This window comes from Lissotriton vulgaris, chromosome 5, assembly GCF_964263255.1.
Source record: "Lissotriton vulgaris chromosome 5, aLisVul1.2, whole genome shotgun sequence".
NCBI lineage: Eukaryota > Metazoa > Chordata > Amphibia > Caudata > Salamandridae > Lissotriton > Lissotriton vulgaris.
In genome coordinates, this window is record NC_141693.1 from 1,371,937,300 (window position 1) to 1,371,955,866 (window position 18,567).

General features: G+C 46.7%; 1 protein-coding gene across 2 annotated transcripts in view; it reads right to left on the minus strand.

Annotated features, from left to right (window-relative positions):
• Nucleotides 1–6,628, minus strand: part of MAGI3 (membrane associated guanylate kinase, WW and PDZ domain containing 3) — a 1,323,293-nt gene extending 1,316,665 nt beyond the window's left edge. For both annotated transcript variants that reach the window (XM_086923326.1, XM_086923327.1), the window contains exon 1: nucleotides 4,406–6,628. In XM_086923326.1, coding sequence (XP_086779452.1) covers nucleotides 4,406–4,706 — 301 coding nt within the window. In that variant the 5' untranslated portion in view covers nucleotides 4,707–6,628. The remainder of the gene's footprint in view (nucleotides 1–4,405) is intronic.
• Nucleotides 6,629–18,567: the final 11,939 nt, after the last annotated feature.

Below are 18,567 nucleotides of genomic sequence, written 5' to 3' on the forward strand. Positions count from 1 at the left end.
GTCTGAGTGGACAGAAGCAAATAATTTCATCTCAGACACACAGTATGGTTTTAGGATGGGTCGTTCCACGAGTGACCAATGCTTGAACCTCTATATGCTAGCAGCCAAATACACTATGGCCAGTGATGAATCCCTTTATATGGGGTCATGGACCTGGCAGCTGCTTTTGATCATGTTAATAGGGGCAAGCTTTGGAATATGATGACCAGTATGGGGATAGATGGTGGCCTCATTAACATCTTAAGGGAACTGCATAGTAATACCTCAGCGCAAGTCAGGTATAACATGGAGGGTGGACGTACTGACTCCTTCCACTGCAGAAGTGGGGTACGCCAAGGCTGCATGCTGGCGCCTTTTTTATTCTCCCTTTATATTAATAATCTTGAGCAGTATCTCCTACAGTTGGGATCTGATTGTCCCCGAGTAGGGACGCGTCATGTTCCTGTGTTACTTTACGCAGATGACGCGGTCCTCCCCGGACGCACACCAAAGAGTTTACAGATTTTAAATGATGGTTTTGTTTCTTTTATGGGCTCATTAGACCTTTCTGTTAATTTGGGCAAATCCTATGTTTTATCCACTGGCAAAAAACCCTGCAACAGATGCACCTTCACGATAGGGAGTCACAAGATAGAGAAGGTTAAATCATTCTCATATCTGGGCTTACTATTTGACGGGTTATTAAAATGTAATGCCCTGATAGAGGATCGTTGCCGGAAAATGAATGTCACCAATGGGGCAATTGCAGGTTATGGTCGAAGGCTGGGGAGGTGGTGCCCTGAACAGGTGATGAACTTGTACAACTCAATGTGTTGCTCTAAAGTCATATATGGGGCAGAGGTGTGGGGCTTTGTAAATACTTGCCAACTGCAGCGGGAGGAGAATAAACATCTACGCTCCGTCCTGAAAGCCCCACATAGTTTAGCAGCTGCAGTTGCACACAGGGAGTTAGGGATACCCTACCTTGAAGATTCGATAAAGGTTAGGCCAATCTTAGCCTGGCTTAAAATCTGGATAAACCCAGAGGCGAGCTTAAGCAGGGAAATAATGAAGGACTGCTTGGGCAGAGAAAAATGGTCGCGAATCCCGTGGCTCAGTTATGTCAAGTCTGTATTGGTAACTCTGGGCCTCGGGAATCTCTTTGCCGATCCGACAGCGATTATCCCCCAGCATAAGACAATTGCCAAAAAAGCGTTCTTTGCACACAAAGCCGAACAGAGCAAGAAAGGGCTAAAACCACAGTGTGGGCATATAACCTTGTAAAGACCACAGAAGGAATGGAACCTTACCTATATTTGATACATAATGCACAGGAAAGGTTTTTAATGAACCGTTTTAGGCTCAATCTTTTACCATATTTATTGGGATCACCACTAGGGTATTCACTTACAATTGAGCAGAAGTGAACCTGCGGCTGCGACAGTAGGTCTCCGCAAGATTCCCTTCATTTTGTATTGTTATGTTCATTTTATTCTGAACCTAGGCATAGATTCTTGGTAGACATCCTGAAAAAATCTAATATAAAATGTGCTCAAGAGTGCTTTATTTTTTTACAACAGGCGACTGATCCCCTTACATTGTGCTGCATCATTAATTTTATTAAAGTAGCGGTTCGAATAATGGCAACTAGAGGGGGGGAATTGTGAGAATTCTGTGATTGTTTTTAAAGGCTCATAATGTTTTTTTTTAACTTACTGGGACTTTGTTGTACTTATATTAGGATTCATGTTAATTTAATGTTTTTTATTTTTTTTTAAATGAACTAAAAAGTATATTGAATGTTTGTACTTTTATTGTGATTTTTAATCATCGAATAAAGAATCCAATGAATGAATGAATTTAAATTGTAATTCTAAAAAGAAGTGTATATACGCTGTAAGTGGGTCAAGGCAGTACAGCTTGCACACGCAGCTATTACTTCTAAGTGAACATACAGAGCTGAGCTCCCATATGACAGGAAAAACAAGAAATCGAGCCACTCTGCTTCAGCTGCGCGCCAAACACAAGATACATTTCATTTATTGTGACTATCAGCAGAATAAATCCAGGGTGAAAAGCAATCCAAGCGGTGGAGAACGCTGTCACATACTTCTGATTATAAACACAGCGACTGACAAAAAACGCAGCAATTATTCAATGCAGCAATTCAGACTGCCAGGGAATGAACAATACAATCAAACAATTTGACTCGTAATGCTTTAATTATGGACTTCGAAACAGCGTTTTCAGGGGGGGGGGGGGGCTGAATTCGGGTCTCTGCACATCAGGCAGGTGGGTGGTTAATAGCCACAGGCATGAAGGCAGGAATCATGTCGCACTAATCGGACGATTCACCTTCTTTGTATCGGCGGTGTGTCGGACAAGAATCAGCCGTGCAGGGAAGGGAGGGGGCGCACACGTGCTGTATATAAAACACACATGATGCTGAGAACTAAACGCTTTCATAGGAGAAGTTTCGGTCTCCCTCTTAAGGATTATTTTAATTTATAGACATTATTGCAGAGGAAGCACATTAAGAGTTAATTGGAGGGGGTAGATTTTGCCAGGTAAAGTTGCTTAGTCACTAAAATGTTCGTCAGAGGAAAGCAGTAGGACAGGAGTAGTATGCGACAGCCAGCGAGGAAGAGCCATAAAAACACGACTGTACGTAGCAGGCACCTGCTTTAGTTCCGCCCATCAAGTAAACAGTTTAAATGGCGTCTTCAACTCTACTTCAGAGGAGGGCGGTGCACCGCCCCCACTCAATACACCTGTAGTCCAAAATGAGAGGGCGTGCAATAAGGCCGAAAGGTATGAATTAAAGATACAATTGAACATCAACAGAACCCAGAAACTTTAAGACAAGACGCCTCTTTATCACATCAGGTGTGAACCTCAGCATTTAGAACACAATCTTAACCTTCACCAGTTTCATTCGCAACAATAACTTCAAAGTATTTAACATCTATATCTTTATTCTTTAAAAGTGTGTTAGCGTTTTGCAGCGTCGGCTCCATGCTTTTCTTCTCTGAACTCGTGCACCTTGAAATATCTGCATCTACCAGCATCTCTTCCATGCCGATACATTGTGTAATGTATAGACAAGGCCGCACCATTACAAAACAAAGAACGCACTGGCTCAACTTACAAGGTCCCGGAGTGCTATTGACCTGTTTATCCAGGATCAGGTGTACAGAAGACGTAACACCTTAACTGAATAACCGTGTGAGGTGTTCCGCCACGCTGCAGAAACCAAGTACGATTGCATTAGAAACTGCACATTTACATTTATAATGCGGGTATTGTAGAATGATGGACTTTTTCACCATAGGAAATCTGCCAATTGGGTAATCAGATCGGATGTAATTATAAAGTAAAGCATGTATACGAGCAGAAGTGTAGAAATGGAAGGTTATGTCACAGGCATGTGTAAATCTGCATTAACCGGCTCTGGTCGTCCAGGAATGCCTTGGGACTAGAATAAGGGACCTCAGCATGAACTGGATTCAAGTGCCCTCTGTGATACTGCAGATGTTACATTCCGGGCTATCTAGAGGACTGGGGAGTTTAACCTGTCTAGCGTGATGTTGGCTAATGGATTTGCATGTTAAAGGAGCATCTGTGGTCTTGCTTCATGACTGGGTGGCAATGCTGTCGTCCTTGAGCTGTGGGTGTATGATATTGGTGTCACATACGCTAGGCCGGACCATTTGATCGATTTCTTCTGCATGAACATGTGCATATAACAAAAAAAGGCCAGTGGATAGTGTCAGTCTGAGCAAGATGCTACCCTTTATGTGGTTAATCTGAATTTGTGACTGAAGCGGTTATGAGCCTATGACCGGTATTCAGTTTGTGTTGCCGATGTCTTCTTACTAGTTGATGCATCCATGGTGTGTTGCTAATGGGTGTATGTGATTTTTCCAACGTGTCTGTTGCGTTTGTGTGGAATTTCGAGGTCAATGGTATGTTATGATAAGGGAAAACGTGATAGCGCTCTTTATAGCTCTCTTTACGTTATGACTGCATGACACGTTTCTGTGGTTTCTGTGTGGCTAGGGTGATGGGTGTGAGAATGGAAACTGACCGTACTGAATATCTCTGTTGTGTTGGGTGTGAGTGCAATTTTTTTTATCAACTGTACTCACTTGCATGCTCATTCCTGGCATGTGTTGAGGGTACCATAATAGCCAACTAAGGCATGCTGGTGCTGCATTTAAGATGTTGTGTTGCGTCTGACGTGTTCTGCTGCATGTTTGTGGAAACGGTACTGTTGAATTTTACACTTGAAACTTCCAATCAAGAATTTGGGCAGCAAGGGATAACCCAGACCTGAACTGTAATTTACAATAAGGTAGATTCAGTGCATAGAACATTAAAGAATCAAACAAGAGCGCACAAGCAGTATTTGTAAATATGCACATACCTTGTTTGACCGTTTTCAGCCGGATTGGCTCACGAAAGTGCCTGATGACGGCCATTGTATCCCGATTGGTGAGTCCACTGACTGGGGTGCCATTGACCTCGAGGAGAACGTCCCCGGGGCTGGGTGCCCGGCCTGAGAGTGTGGTGCCCGGCTCCTCTCGGATCCGGCCAATGGTAGGGAACTCGCCATGCTCTGCCCCACCACGCACTTCGAGAACAGCGCACACATCCCCTGCGTAAGACAGGGCACACTCCTGCACCTTACTCAGCCAGTGTTTCTTCTTCTTAAGGGTCTTGGACATGGTGTCTCATCCAGCATAAGCTGTGCACTGCCCCGCAAGAGGGAGGGGATAGACCACTAGGAATCAACACCAAAGGAAAGGAGAGAAACCGACTAATGGCACACTAGCGACAGATATAATGGAAACCGGGGAGGAGGCTGGAAAACTAGGAAGGGATACAATAAAAAAAAAAAGACCCCAGAACAGATTCTTTTTTAAATCAGGAGAACCTAAAATTAGGAAGAGACAAGAAACCGAGAAGAACAATCCAAGATCAGGGACAGAAAATGATACAAGGCAGGAAAATCAAATACTGGGCCAGGCAGGAAAATCAAATACTGGGCCAGACAGGATTGCATGGGCTAGAGGTTAAAGCAAGAACAGATGAGGATAATGGAAGGACAGTAATCTGTGGAAAAAAATGAAAACTGAACTAGAGGCAAGAAGAGGGGAGGATACTTTAAATCCACGGACAGATCCCAGATGAAGCAAAATAGAAAGTCAGAGGGACAGAGTCAATCTCCTCGAAGGCAATTATAAAAGCAAACACTTGTTGATTTTGAAAAAGAGTTATGTGGGGCATCCTCCACCCATGCTAAATCAAAACTGCTAATTTGTCAGGCTGAGGGAAAAGGGAATTCGGGAGAATCGCGCACAAGGTGATCTGAGGAGTGATGAAGAATGTACAATTAACACTACAGTAATCGACTGCAAAGCAGAACACCAAATGTAAGTTGGTCAGAATGTGAAAATTAAAAGAGGTATGATACAAGGAAGGGAATGCACAATACAATAAATAAATTAAGAAAGCGGATATATTTTTTTTTCAGGCTAGCAGAAGGAATGATGGAACAGATGCTAAGAGGTTGTTGAAGGCTGTGTGAAATGGAACGATGGATTTAAAGCTCCCATAGCATAACAACGCAAGACAGAGGATGGTGGTGATTGAGGAGAGTGGAAAAAAATCACCCACGGTTAAGAATGGAAAAGTAGAAGCACTAGATATGCTAAAAACACAACAGTAACACTAATAATGGAGACCGATGCGAGCAGACTGAGAAAGGTTATTGGACCGAGATTGGCGAGTATGGGATCTGCAAGGGAGCAAGGAAAATCAGAAGAGACACTGAATGGAGAGGAGGGAGGCAGGTGAGGGAGACAGTAAGCGGCGAAGCGAACGGGATAGAGGGGAAGACAGGTAGCAGGAACAGAAAAAGCAAAATAGTGGGAACTGGGGTTCAGATAATGGTGACAAAAAGGAGGAAGGTGATTGTCAAATGGGCAATGAGAAGACCGTACAGCCTTTGATGGACTATTAAGGGAAACACTGGGTCGTATGGTCTATATGGAAACTAATATATCCCTCTCCGAATGACAGTAAGGGGGTGAACAATGACATTAGGAGTTAAAAGAGAAATGGGGCTTGGGGTGGCGGGGTGGCGGGGTGCAGCAGTGTATGTGACAGGGAGAAGACCTGGTAAAGTGCAGTGTACGGTCCTTGCAGCTCCTGTTTGTGGTTATCCGGCAACTCGTGTCCCAGGCTGCCTTCCAGCATGTATCCTTTAAGTGTGCTCTTCTTCCGAACGGCAGCCTACTGTCCACTCCCGCATTGCCGGGCACCACCTGGTTCCAGCTGTGGGTGGCTGATCCCCTGGTCCGGCCTCGCAGCTCCTCAATCAGAGGCTTCCTTCACTCTGCTGCTGCTGCCTCTGCACCGGTCCCGCACACAAGGTAAAGTCCTCAAAAATGTCCGGAAGAGCCTCGTCCTAGGACGGAGCTGCCGGCGCTCCTCCCTCGACGAGAAACCCCATCAGCTGGATACGGAGCGGGTAGGCTGTTGCCGAGCTGCCGGAGACACTGTGGTTTATTTAACAGGACTCCCAGCCGCTTCCCCTGGCTCCGCTCTCCCTCCTTCTGCCAGCCAGAGCCTGCTCCCTTTCCATAGAGACGGGGAAGTCTAGAGCGTCTCGTGCCCGCCCACAGAAACAGGTCAGACTGGTAGCCATTTCGGAAAGGGAATGTACCATAACTCTGCAAGGGCAAGGTTCGCTTTGATACGGGCTAGCCCCTTCCAGTGTTCGAAGCCGTCCATGTTGGTATGGGAATCTTTCCTTCTAGTGTAAATCTAGTGTTTATTTTATTTAATGCGATTTTATATAGCACGAACTTTACACGAAGGTGCCAGAGCGCTTTACAAAAGTACCAGTTACATTACATAAGGACTTCAAAGTACATGAGTTACATAAAAGATACAAACAGAAAAAACTCTAAATTCACTTAAGAATGGTAGTAATAGGTACAACAGTCTACTGCAGATACTAGTGGTTAGAGTGACATATATATAAGCTACAAATTAACTCAAGGCAAAGATACAAACAGATACACTCTAAATTCACATAAGTCTGAAAAAAGTACATAAGACTACTACAGATACTAGTAGTTAGAGTTACACATATATAAGTTGCAAATTAACTCAAGGCAAAGATACAAACAGATACACTCTAAATTCACATAAGTCTGAAGAAAGTACATAAGACTAGTACAGATACTAGTGGTTAGAGTTACATATATACAAGTTAGAAATTAACTCAAGGAAAAGATACAAAATAGATAAACTCTAAAATCACATGAGAATGGTAGTAAACATAAGTCTTCTACAGATACTAATCAATCAATCAGGGAATTATAAGCGCACTACTCACCCGAGAGAGTCTCAAAGCGCTGAGGGGGTGGTAGGTGGAGGGGTACGCGACTCCGTTCAACCAAAGAGCCAGGTCTTGAGAGTCTTCCTGAAGGTGTTCAGGGAGGGGCACGTCTGATGTCTGCCGGTAGCTCGTTCCATGTCTTGGCTGCGATGTGAGCGAATGATCTTCCGCCTGCTCTGGCTTTGTGAATGTGTGGGGTTTTTGCCAGTACGAGGTTGGACGAGCGCAGGTTTCTCTTGGGTACGTGGAAGTTTATTCTGTTGTTGAGGTACTTGTTTCCGTTGTTGTGTAGGCATTTGTAGGCGTGCGTGAGGATTATGTAAGTGATTCTCTTCTCCAGGGCACAAGTCCTAAAAAACGAAGTGGGGGTGGGGGGAGCGCTGACGTCACGACAGGAAGTGATGTTACGAAAGGTGGCTTGCACCATCAGACTCATTCCTTCCCTTCGCTCACCCCTTAGATGCGATTGCATCCGAGAAGCCAGCGCGTGAACAGCGTTCTGAATGGGCTCCGTTTTCGCCCCAGAGAGGCCAAAGAGTGAATTTGTGGCTCTATTTGCTCCAGTGGTCGAGCTCCCGGTAAAATAAGTGGGGGACGCCGTCCACCCGCGTGGTACCCCGACTTGAGCCTTGCTCTTCTCCCTGGGGAGCCAGTGGAGTCTCCGGAGGTGTGGGTTGATATGTTCGTGGCAGGGGTTGCAGAGGACGAGTCTGGCCGCGGTGTCCTGTATTGTTTGGAGCTTGCGGAGTAGAGATTTGTTAATGCCAGCGTAGAGTGCGTTGCCATAGTCCAGTCTGCTGGTGATAAGTGCGTGTGTGACTGTCTTTCTTGACTCAGGGTGGGATCTATTTGAAGGTCTTGCAGAGGGTGTTGAAGCAGCTTGAGGTAACAGCGTTGATCTGTCGGTTCATGGCGAGCGATGAGTCGAGTATGATGCCAATATTTTTGATGTGGTCTGAGGGTGCGGGAGGGCTTCCGAGGGGTGTGGGCCACAAGGTGTTGTCCCATGCTAAAGGGGTGGTTTAGAGGATGAGGATATCTGTCTTCTCTGCATTGAGTTTTAGGCAGCTGTTGGTCATCCAAACTGCGACTTCTTGCATTCCTCTCTGGAAGTTGAGTTTTGCAGTGGCGGGGTCTTTGGTGAGGGAGAGGATGAGCTGGGTGTCGTCAGCGTAGGACACAATGTTAAGGCAGTGTTGTCGGAAAAATGGCTGCGAGGGGGTCATGTAGATGTTGAAGAGGGTTGGACTCAGAGATGACCCTTGTGGGCCTCCACAGGTGATTTCTATGGGGCAGAGGGGAAGGCGGTAGTCTGATCCTTTGGCTTCTTCCGGTGAGGAACGAGTGGATCCAGTCAAGGGCAGTTCCTGGTATACCGGTGTTGTGTAGTCTGGTGACTAGTGTCCGGTGGGAGACTGTATTGAAGGCCGCAGACAGGTCGAGGAGGATGAGGGCTGCAAGTGGCCTTGGTCCAGGAGGGTGCGGATGTTGTCCGTGGCGGCGAGTAGGGCGATCTCGGTGCTGTTGTTGCTTCGAAATCCATATTGGCACGGGTCGAGGACAGCGTGCTGTTCGATGAATCATGTAAGTTCCCTGTTGACTGTTTTCTCTGCCACTTTGGCTGCGAAGGGAAGAAGCGAGATGGGCCGGTAGTTTTTTAGGTCAGTGTGGTCGGCCGTGGGTTTTTTGAGCAGGGGCCTGACTTCAGCATGCTTCCAGTTGTCTGGGAAGGTGCCCCTTTTGAAGGTGGTGTTGATGGTGCATTGCAGTTCAGGTGCAATGTGTGAGCGGCTCTGTGGTAGATGTTCGGGGTCAGGGGTCGGTGCGAGCCCCCGTGTGGATGCCTGTCATGGTTGTGGCGGTGTCCTCAGTCGTGATTGGTGTTCAGTTGGGGATGGCGGGCTTGCTGGTGTCTTGGGGAGGCGGGGGGCTGGCTGTGGCGTATTGCGTGTAATCAATGAAGTTGTCGTAGAGTGTTCTGATCTTGAGGTGGAAGTAGGTTCCAAGTTTGTCGCAGAGGTCTTGGAATGGGGTGACGTCTGTTGCTTCGCTGCGTGGGTTGGTGAATTCCTGAATGACACTGAAGAGTTCCTTGGAGTTGGTGATGATTTTGTTGTGGATGAATTTCCTTTTGGTTGTTCTGATTTGGTAGTGGTAGTCCGTCATGGAGTCCTTGTAGGTGGAGTAGTTATCGGTTGTCTTGGTGTTCTTTTGCAGGCGTCTGGAGGTGCGCCTGGCTACTAGGGGTTCGAGCGGTACAAAAGGGGGTGGTGGTGGAACAGTCCAGTCCGAACTGCCAAGCCATGCCTTCCCTTGACCGGAAACAAGCTTCCTAGGACCGGTTTCTGGCATTACTGCCGTCTTCAGCCAGGCTTGCTTGAATCCAGTGACAAAGTGACAAAGTGAGCAAGGTACTCACGTCTGAGTATACCCTGCCAACTTATGGCGAACAAAGCGGTACAAAAGGGGGTGGTGGTGAACGGAGCATCTGAACCAATCAAACATTCACACCCAGTCAACAGATCTGGGTTTAATCCATCACCGTTCTTTAGCCCACTCTGCCTCCCCAGTTCAGACATGGCCATATGCAAATCAGTCTGACTTGGGTCTGTTGTTGAGTAGGCATTTGTAGGCGTGCGTAAGGATTTTGTAAGTGATTCTCTTCTCCAGGGCACAAGTCCTAAAAAACAAAGTGTGTGTGTGTGGGGGGGGGGGGGGGGCGCTGACGTCACAACAGGAAGTGATGTCACAAAAGGTGGCTTGCACCATCAGACTCATTCCTTCCCCTCGCTCACCCCTTAGATGCGATTGCATCGGAGAAGCCAGCGCGTGAGCATCGTTCTGAATGGGCTCCGTTTTCGACCCAGAGAGGCCAAAAAGTGAACATATGGCTCTATTTGCACCAGTGATCGAGCTCCCGGTAAAATAAGTGGGGGGTGCCGTCCACCCGCGTGGTACCCCGACTCGAGACTTGCTCTTCTCTATGGGGAGCCAGTGGAGTCTCCGGAGGTGTGGGTTGATATGCTCGTGGCAGGGGATACAGAGGACGAGTCTAGCCGCGGTGTTCTGTATTGTTTGGAGCTTGCGGAGTAGGGATTTGTTAATGCTAGCGTAGAGTGCGTTTCCATAGTCCAGTCTGCTGGTGATAAGTGTGTGGGTGACTGTCTTTCTTGACTCAGGGGAGAATCTATTTGAAGGTCTTGCAGAGGATGCAGAGGGTGTTGAAGCAGCTTGAGGTAACGGCGTTGGTCTGTCGGTTCATGGCGAGCGATGAGTCGAGTATGATACCAAGGTTTTTGGCGTGGTCTGAGGGTGTGGGAGGGCTTCCGAGGGGTGTGGGCCACCAGGTGTTGTCCCATGCTGAAGGGGTGGTTCCGAGGATGAGGATATCTGTCTTCTCTGTGTTGAGTTTTAGACAGCTGTTGGTCATCCAAACTGCGACTTCTTGCATTCCTCTCTGGAAGTTGAGTTTTGCAATTGTATCTAGCCCAACAAGTGCTAACCCACAAAGCTCCTGTAAGCAGGTTCAATCTGACCTGGAAGACCAAATAGTAGCCAAACTTGAGGAAAGAATTCTATCCCTACTCAAACCCATCTCGAGTAAATTTGCTGAAATAGATGATAGATTGAGCAAAATTGAGACCCAGTTACTCATGCCTCATTGCACTCTGGTGGGGGGACGGTTAAATGGGCCCACCGATCAGTTGAAGGAACCACCCATCATCCCAAATGAACTACCAGGGCCATCAGGTAGAGGTTGTAATTCTGCCCCTCGAACTTTCCAAGATTTGAGAAGCAGTAACTCTGTCCCAAATGTTCGACGAAGTCCTGATACAAGTGAAGCCCCGTGTCCAGGGGCATAGCATAGAGGACATAATCGACAAGATAGATCCACCCAGTTCAACTTACCAGTGGAGGCTACTCCCCATACTGTCATCTTGTCGAATGTACCCCCACTCCAATCCGGGATGGAGGAACATTGGACCTCCCTTAGGAATAAAGATCTCCATCATTTGGATAACTTAACAGGACTACGCAGTCGCTTACTTAGGGAGTTTAAAATGACGCGCAGGATCGCCTGGATTGGGGATTCTACTAAAATCTGTAGGGGGGATTGCGTGATACTAAACTTTGCATCCCCGCAAATTGTTAAACTGATCCTAGAGAGGGCTGAAACTAGGAATTTAATTGGGACGGGCATTGGTATTTTACCTCTGGGATTCTTTAATCGAAATACTCCATCATCTGTAGGAGGCAGGATCAAGCCAACAGGGAGACAACACTCCCGGGGTACCTACGAGTATAATGTCCCCACCCTCAATAGGTTCAAACCTTTTACAGACCTAGAGGAGATTGATTGACTGGGACCCGGGGTAAAAACGGGGATTGTCATCAATAGAGGGCCGGTTTTTGAGGAAACAACAGCGCCAAGTATCCACACCAAGACAAATTACGCAGGGACAAAGATGCTCAGTTGGAACATCTTGAGACTAAAAAGGAAGTGTGATGATGCTAGGTGGAGGGCTTGCTTAACCGAGTCGGCGTATTGTGGATAATCAATGAAGTTGTCGTAGAGTGTTCTGATCTTGAGGTGGAAGTAGGTTCCAAGTTTGTCGCAGAGGTCTTGGAATGGGGTGACGTCTGTGGCTTCGCTGTGTGGGTTGGTGAATTCCTGAATGACACTGAAGAGTTCCTTGGAGTTAGTGAGGATTTTGTTGTGGATGAAGTTCCTTTTGGTTGTTCTGATTTGGTAGTGGTAGTCCGTCATGAAGTCCTTGTAGGTGGAGTAGTTATCGGTTGTCTTGGTGTTCCTCCAGTTCTTTTCCAAGCGTTTGCAGGTGCGCCTGGCTACTAGTTGTTAGAGTTCTATATATATACAAGTTGCAAATTCACTCAAGAGTACATTTTAATGAAATTTGAAGTGGGTTAGGGTTGGACAAATAAGAAATACATATTTACACAGCATGATCTTCTCGCCATTGTTTGTATTCTTGCTTTCAGCCAGGTCTTCGTTGTGTTGCTACACTCACGGGAGGTGATCTTGGGGCTAGAGGGATCTCCGAGCTGGTGATGTCCACAGCGCTTCACAAGCAGAAGACTATTTGTCATGTTGTTTACAGTGTTCATATTGTAATGTGAACCTTTCCTTCACTTTGTGGGATGTCCGTGTTTCCTCCTTTAACCCACCGCATTTTGTGGATCTTATTTCCAGGACCCGTTTAGATATACTTCTTTTGTGTTTGAAGACAAATATACTCATTTACTGGTATTTTCCTTCAATCCATTTTGGCACAAGTGAGAGTGACCAGTACTTATGAGTTGGAAACAATTACATAGGAATATAGGCTTGAAAAAGTCCTATAAGGATGAAACACAAGTCGTCTGAGATCATCCAAGGAGAACCAACAGCATTACGTCTACAAAGGGTCACTACAACTGTATTTGTGAAACAAAGAATTGAACTGCAATGTACATACATGTTGGATCAACATACGTATCATTAAATGACTAATGAATCTTGGAATTTAGAATGACAATACGATGTACAGCATTTTTGTGACACAGATTTCAAGTACAAAGTAAAACACCACACACCTGAATGACTGAAGTTGATTCATGTAATAGTAACTTCATACTATTTAAGCAATATAAATGTAATGCATACTTTGATATGCTAATAGATATGCAGAACTGATTTTCATCATCATAACAGAAGCTATTTACATGTGAATGGTGCTCTGCTATTTTGTATTTTTGCTCCCAAGTTCCACCTCCATACGATCCCTCGATGCGAAAACTAAGTGCGGACACCAGCCAGACCTAAAATTCCGGACTTTTTGAATCATCACAAAATATTAAAGCCCAAGAATTGGGTATCTTTGATAACCTTGCCTTAGCTGCTGGGCAGAAGACCGATTCAAGCAGACACATAACATTAGTCTCTTAAGAGCCATGCCTTTGTTTTGACTCATGGTGCAGTATTCCGAGATCTTGCAAGATTTTGAATGAAATCTCTGGTTCTCATGTGACGTGGCAGTCATCTTGTATGTGCTCTGATTTAAAAAGCACCCATGGCTTGGTCAAGGAAATTACGTCTCATCTCTAGACTTGGCACTTTAACTGAACCCCTGCGCCCAAGCAGATCAGCAGCCTCCCAGCACCTTGAGATGCTTTTGGGTGATTACCCACGTTATATAAACCTCTGATTGATTGATTAATTGAGTGATAGAGGGAGAAGAATCACTTTCATCTGTTCCTGGCACTTACCTTTGGATTCTCCACTTGTTACTTATTTATGACAAATCCTCCATCCCTACTAATCAAGAAGGATTCTTCAGAAAGCACTAATTCCTATTGCATATCTGGAAAAGAACTAAATAAAACTGAAAACAACGTTGGTGCACTAATTTATTGATAAAGACGTTGGACAAAGTAAAAAAAGTGATATCGGATTACAAATGAACATTGCAGTTCTGGTTAACTTAGTGTGATATTCGATCACTTGGGAGAATTATTCATGTAATTTGCATTAAACTATTAAGAAAACAGTAGGGAATTGTGGGATTAAGGCGAAGACACAGTGAAGCTGGTAACTTCAAGTTTATTGGTAGAAAGTTGGAGTCCACCTCCTGTGCTGGTCACTTCAAGGAAGTTCTGCACCACCTGACTGGTCGTTAGCCACAGAACTGATTGAAGCGCCAGGACACAACTTGAAACAACAGGTAAGCAGTCACATCAAAACAACTAGCACGAGGTAAGTAACAAAGCCCTATTGGTACATCACCTTCCCCATTACAAAAAAAACAATAACCTATTAACGCATGCAAAAATCCTTAAGGTAGATTAACTCAGCGAACTGGTCTATATGTAGGTCTACAGCCAAGAGAGTAATATTTAGAAGACCACTCACCACTGTCAGATTGCCTCAGTACAGGGTCAACCAATGCAGTGTAACCAACCCCAATGGAAGAACCTGATTCAAAGTAGTGGAAGACTCCTTAGAAGGAAAATTATCTTTCCCCAAAGTATTTATCCACAAAGAATCCTCAAGCTCACTGGAGGGCTCTTGACTTTCAGAAACATTTACCTTTGAATTCAATGGAATATTGATTTGTTCATGCAACAACTTCACCAAGCTGCTCCCCCACCCTTTGCCATTAATCAAAACAGCTTCTTTAGAGACCTTCACAACATTCATGGGAGACATGAGTTGAGATTCCCCGTTCCAAACGCATAACGTTTTTTGACAAGTAAACAGTCTCCTACGTTCAAAATAATTTCTTTGACATTATGTTTCTTGTCAAAATATTCTTCACAATAGTACTGCTGAGGCAAACTTGTATGTGCTACTTTTTCAGATCTCAACTTCAGTGGAAGACATACATTTCAACCAATCTGGCAGCATATTTGACCTTGGAACCCATTTTCTCAATAACATAAAAGGAGAAACTCCAGTCTTGCCATGCCACACAATGGAATACGCCCATACTTTCTGTCTCAGGAAATCCTCAACATTAGAACCAGTCACCAACACCATCTGAAATCCCTCCTTCAAAAATCTATTAATTATTTCAACCAAACCAATTCGAGGTAGAGGAATACAATGCTACACGAAGATGACTAATATGGTATGAGTCAATAAACTGTTTCATAGACACTGTGGTGAAATGTGTCCTATTATCCGTTCTGAGGACTGAGGGAACACCCTCTATCTAAGAACACTTTTTTCAAAAATGTTATCAAAGTAGCAGTAGTGGGTGTAGCAGCAAACTAAAAGTGAACCCAATTTAAAAAAGAATCAAGCAACACTAACAAAAATCTTTTGTCACAAGGCAACACATCAAAGGTCCCATAAAGTACAGAACAACCTTATCCCAAGGATTGTCAGGAAGTGGAACAACATGCAAAGGTGACTCAAAGGTCTTCCATTGCTTTTCAGATGAAAGGCAAATGTCACACAAGTTTGGCCATTTGACCACCTGGGCATCCACTGACTGAAGCCTACCAGTAGCACTGTATTATATTCCTACAAGTACCACTGATGCCCAAATGTCCCTCATGAGCTATTCCAATCAATAAGGCAAGATTAGCAGCCAGGTGAATGTACAAATCCTGATACATGGAGAAACCATTTACAGCATATTTTGAGTTTCCTCAAAACCACCCTTTTCAGGGTGATGAGCCTGCAATGAAAAGAGTGGTGGTGAGGCAACTGAGGAGGTCCTAATAGGGCCCCCTGCTGTCGTAGGGCCCAGCAGGTGCATGCCGGGGGCATGTAGTGCCCCCCTGGATTTGCACCCCGAGTTCCTGCATGGTGTGGCATGCCACACTGTTCAGGAGGGTGCAGGTGGCACTCTACGAGTGGCAGTGTGCATGGTAGGCTCTTCTATGAGCCTACCAGACCACCGCTGTCAGACTGCCTGCTGGACCACCCGCCATACCAGGAATAAACTACTGATCTGGTGGACAGTCCCACCACAGGTTTGGCAGTCCTATAGTGGACGGAGGACCATCAAACTCGTAATCAGGTCCTTACATTTTTCCACCACCCAGCAGCATGCCAGAGCCCCACGCTCTAGTGTTCTGTCACCAGTCTCAGGCTGTTGTAAGCAATAGGAGGCAAATCAACTGTCTCAAAGCACTTTTTCTTTGAAGTAAGAGCAGGAGCAGAAGTGATAAGTGATAAAGGTTTTGATTTTAGAAAATGCATCATCAGCCACCTCCTCCATCAATCAATCAATCATAGCATTTATAGAGCGCGCTACTCACCCGTCAGGGTCTCAAAGTGCTGGAGGGGGGCAGGGGGGTGGGGGGGGGGTGTCCTTACTGCTCGAAAAGCCAGGTCTTGAGGTGTTTCCTGAAGGTGAGGTGGTCCTCGGTCAGTCGTAGGTGTGCTGGGAGGGAGATCCATGTTTTGGCTGCCAGGTAGGAGAATGATCTTCCTCCGGCGGTGGTTTTGCGGATCCGTGGGACGGTGGCGAGGGCGAGGCTGGCAGAGCGTAGCTGGCGAGTGGGGGGTGTAGAACGAGAGGCGGTTGTTGAGGTATTCTGGGCCATTGTCGTGGAGTGCTTTGTGTGCGTGGGTGAGGAGCCTGAATGTGATCCTCTTGCTGACGGGGAGCCAGTGCAGGTTTCTCAGGTGGGCGGATATGTGGCTGTGGCGGGGGATGTCAAGGATGAGTAGTGCGGAGGCGTTCTGTATGCGCTGGAGTAGTTTCTGAAGTTTGGCTGTGGTTCCGGCGTATAGGGCATTTCCGTAGTCCAGTCGACTGGTGACGAGGGCCTGGGTGACGGTTTTTCCTGGTTTCGGTGGGGATCCACCGAACGATCTTACGGAGCATGCGTAGGGTGTTGAAGCAAGATGACGAGTCTGAGTTTGAGTTTAAAACATTTATAGAGCGCACGTACACCTGGCGGTTTCATGGCTCTATGGAGTACTGAACCCAAAAGGGCAGGAGGATCGGGGAGGAGGGGGAGAATAGGACAATCACAATGGGAAGGCTTGTGAGAAAAGGAAGGTTTTGAGCGCCTTACGGAAGTGCGGATATTGAGTGGAAGATCTAAGGTGGGCGGGGAGAGAGTTCCAGAAGGCAGGGGTAAGTGTGGAAAATTTCGTGCCCCCCCACTTTTTACGCCTGCAGCGGGGAACTGTCAGCAATTGTTGGGAGGATGAACGTAGTTCCCTGATGGGGGCGTAGGCTTTGATTTCCGAGGAGATGAAGGCAGGGGCTGCGCCGGCCCGGGCCTGAAAGGTGATACATCCTATCTTGAACTGAGCTCGTTCTCGAATAGGGAGCCAGTGCAAGGACTTCAGGAGCGGAGTGACATGATGGAATTTGGCCAGGTTGTAAACCAGGCGGGCAGCCTGGTTTTGGACAAGCTGTAATCGCCACATACTGGGCATGCCGCAGTATAGAGCATTGCCATAGTCTAGGCGGGAGATTATCATCGCCAGGACAATGAGTTTCAGGGCGGAGAAAGAAAAGAAACGGGAGACTTTACGGATAGTGCGGAGTGAAAGAAAGGAGAAGGACACCACAGAACTGACCTGGGAGTGCATAGTGAGTTGGTCATTCAGTTTAATCCCCAGAGTTTTCACGGAGGAAGAAGGAGAAGGGGGGGGGATCTAGGGAGGGGGGCCAGAAGAGAGGGGTCCAGGGACTGGAGCAACCACCTGTCAGAACCAGCTCAGTTTTGTCTGGGTTTAACTTCAGGTGGTTGTAATTTATCCAGTCCCGGATAAAGATCATAACCGACTGGAACTGGAACCGACTGGGACAAAGTAAAAATAAGCTGAAGGTCATCCGCGTAGTTGTAGACGGAGACCTCCATTTGCTGGAGAGCAAAAATGAGAGGGGCAATGTACAAATTAAACAAAAGAGGGGACAGGGAGGAACCCTGGGGGACCCCGCATTGCACTTTCCGGAAGTCCGCCGAGAAGTCGCCCAGGCGTACTGCCTGGGGTGCGGTCCCTCAGGAAGGAGGACAGCCAGACCAAGGCTGAGCCTCCGACCCCCGCCGCTCTGACACAAGAGAGTAAGATGGAATATTCAACTGTGTCAAAAGCGGCGGAGAGGTCGAGGAGGACCAGGGCCTGGGGGTGGTTAGTGTCCATGCCCTCTCTGAGGTTGTCGAGGACCGATAGCATTACGGACTCCGTGGAGTGTGCGGGGCGGAACCCAGCCTGACGGGGGGCTAACACCCCGTTTTCCTCAACAAAGGTACTGAGCACTCTGGTGACATGGCGCTCCAGTACCTTCCCCAGAAAAGGCAAAAGTGAGATGGGGCAGTAGTTGACGAGAGCGGAGGGGTCAGCACCCGGTTTTTTGAGGATAGGGACAATGGTGGCCGATTTTAGAGGTTGAATAACAGTGCCTTGGGACAGTGAGCTGTCGAGAAATTTAAGAGGGGGGCTGCGAACAGACCGAGTAGATGTGCTTCAGGATGTGGGCAGGGCAGTGGTCTAGAGGTGAGCCTGATTTGACCAAAGGGAGGAGGGAGAGATAAGCCTCCTCTGTCAAAAGAGGGAAGGAGTCAAGGCGTGCCCCGACTGATGGACACTGGGGATCGACAAAGGAAGGGGGGGAGAAGGGATGTTTGCTTTGATGTTAGAGATTTTGTCCAGGAAATAAGTGTTAAGAGAGTCGCATAAATCCTGGGAGGGGGAGGGTTTGAGG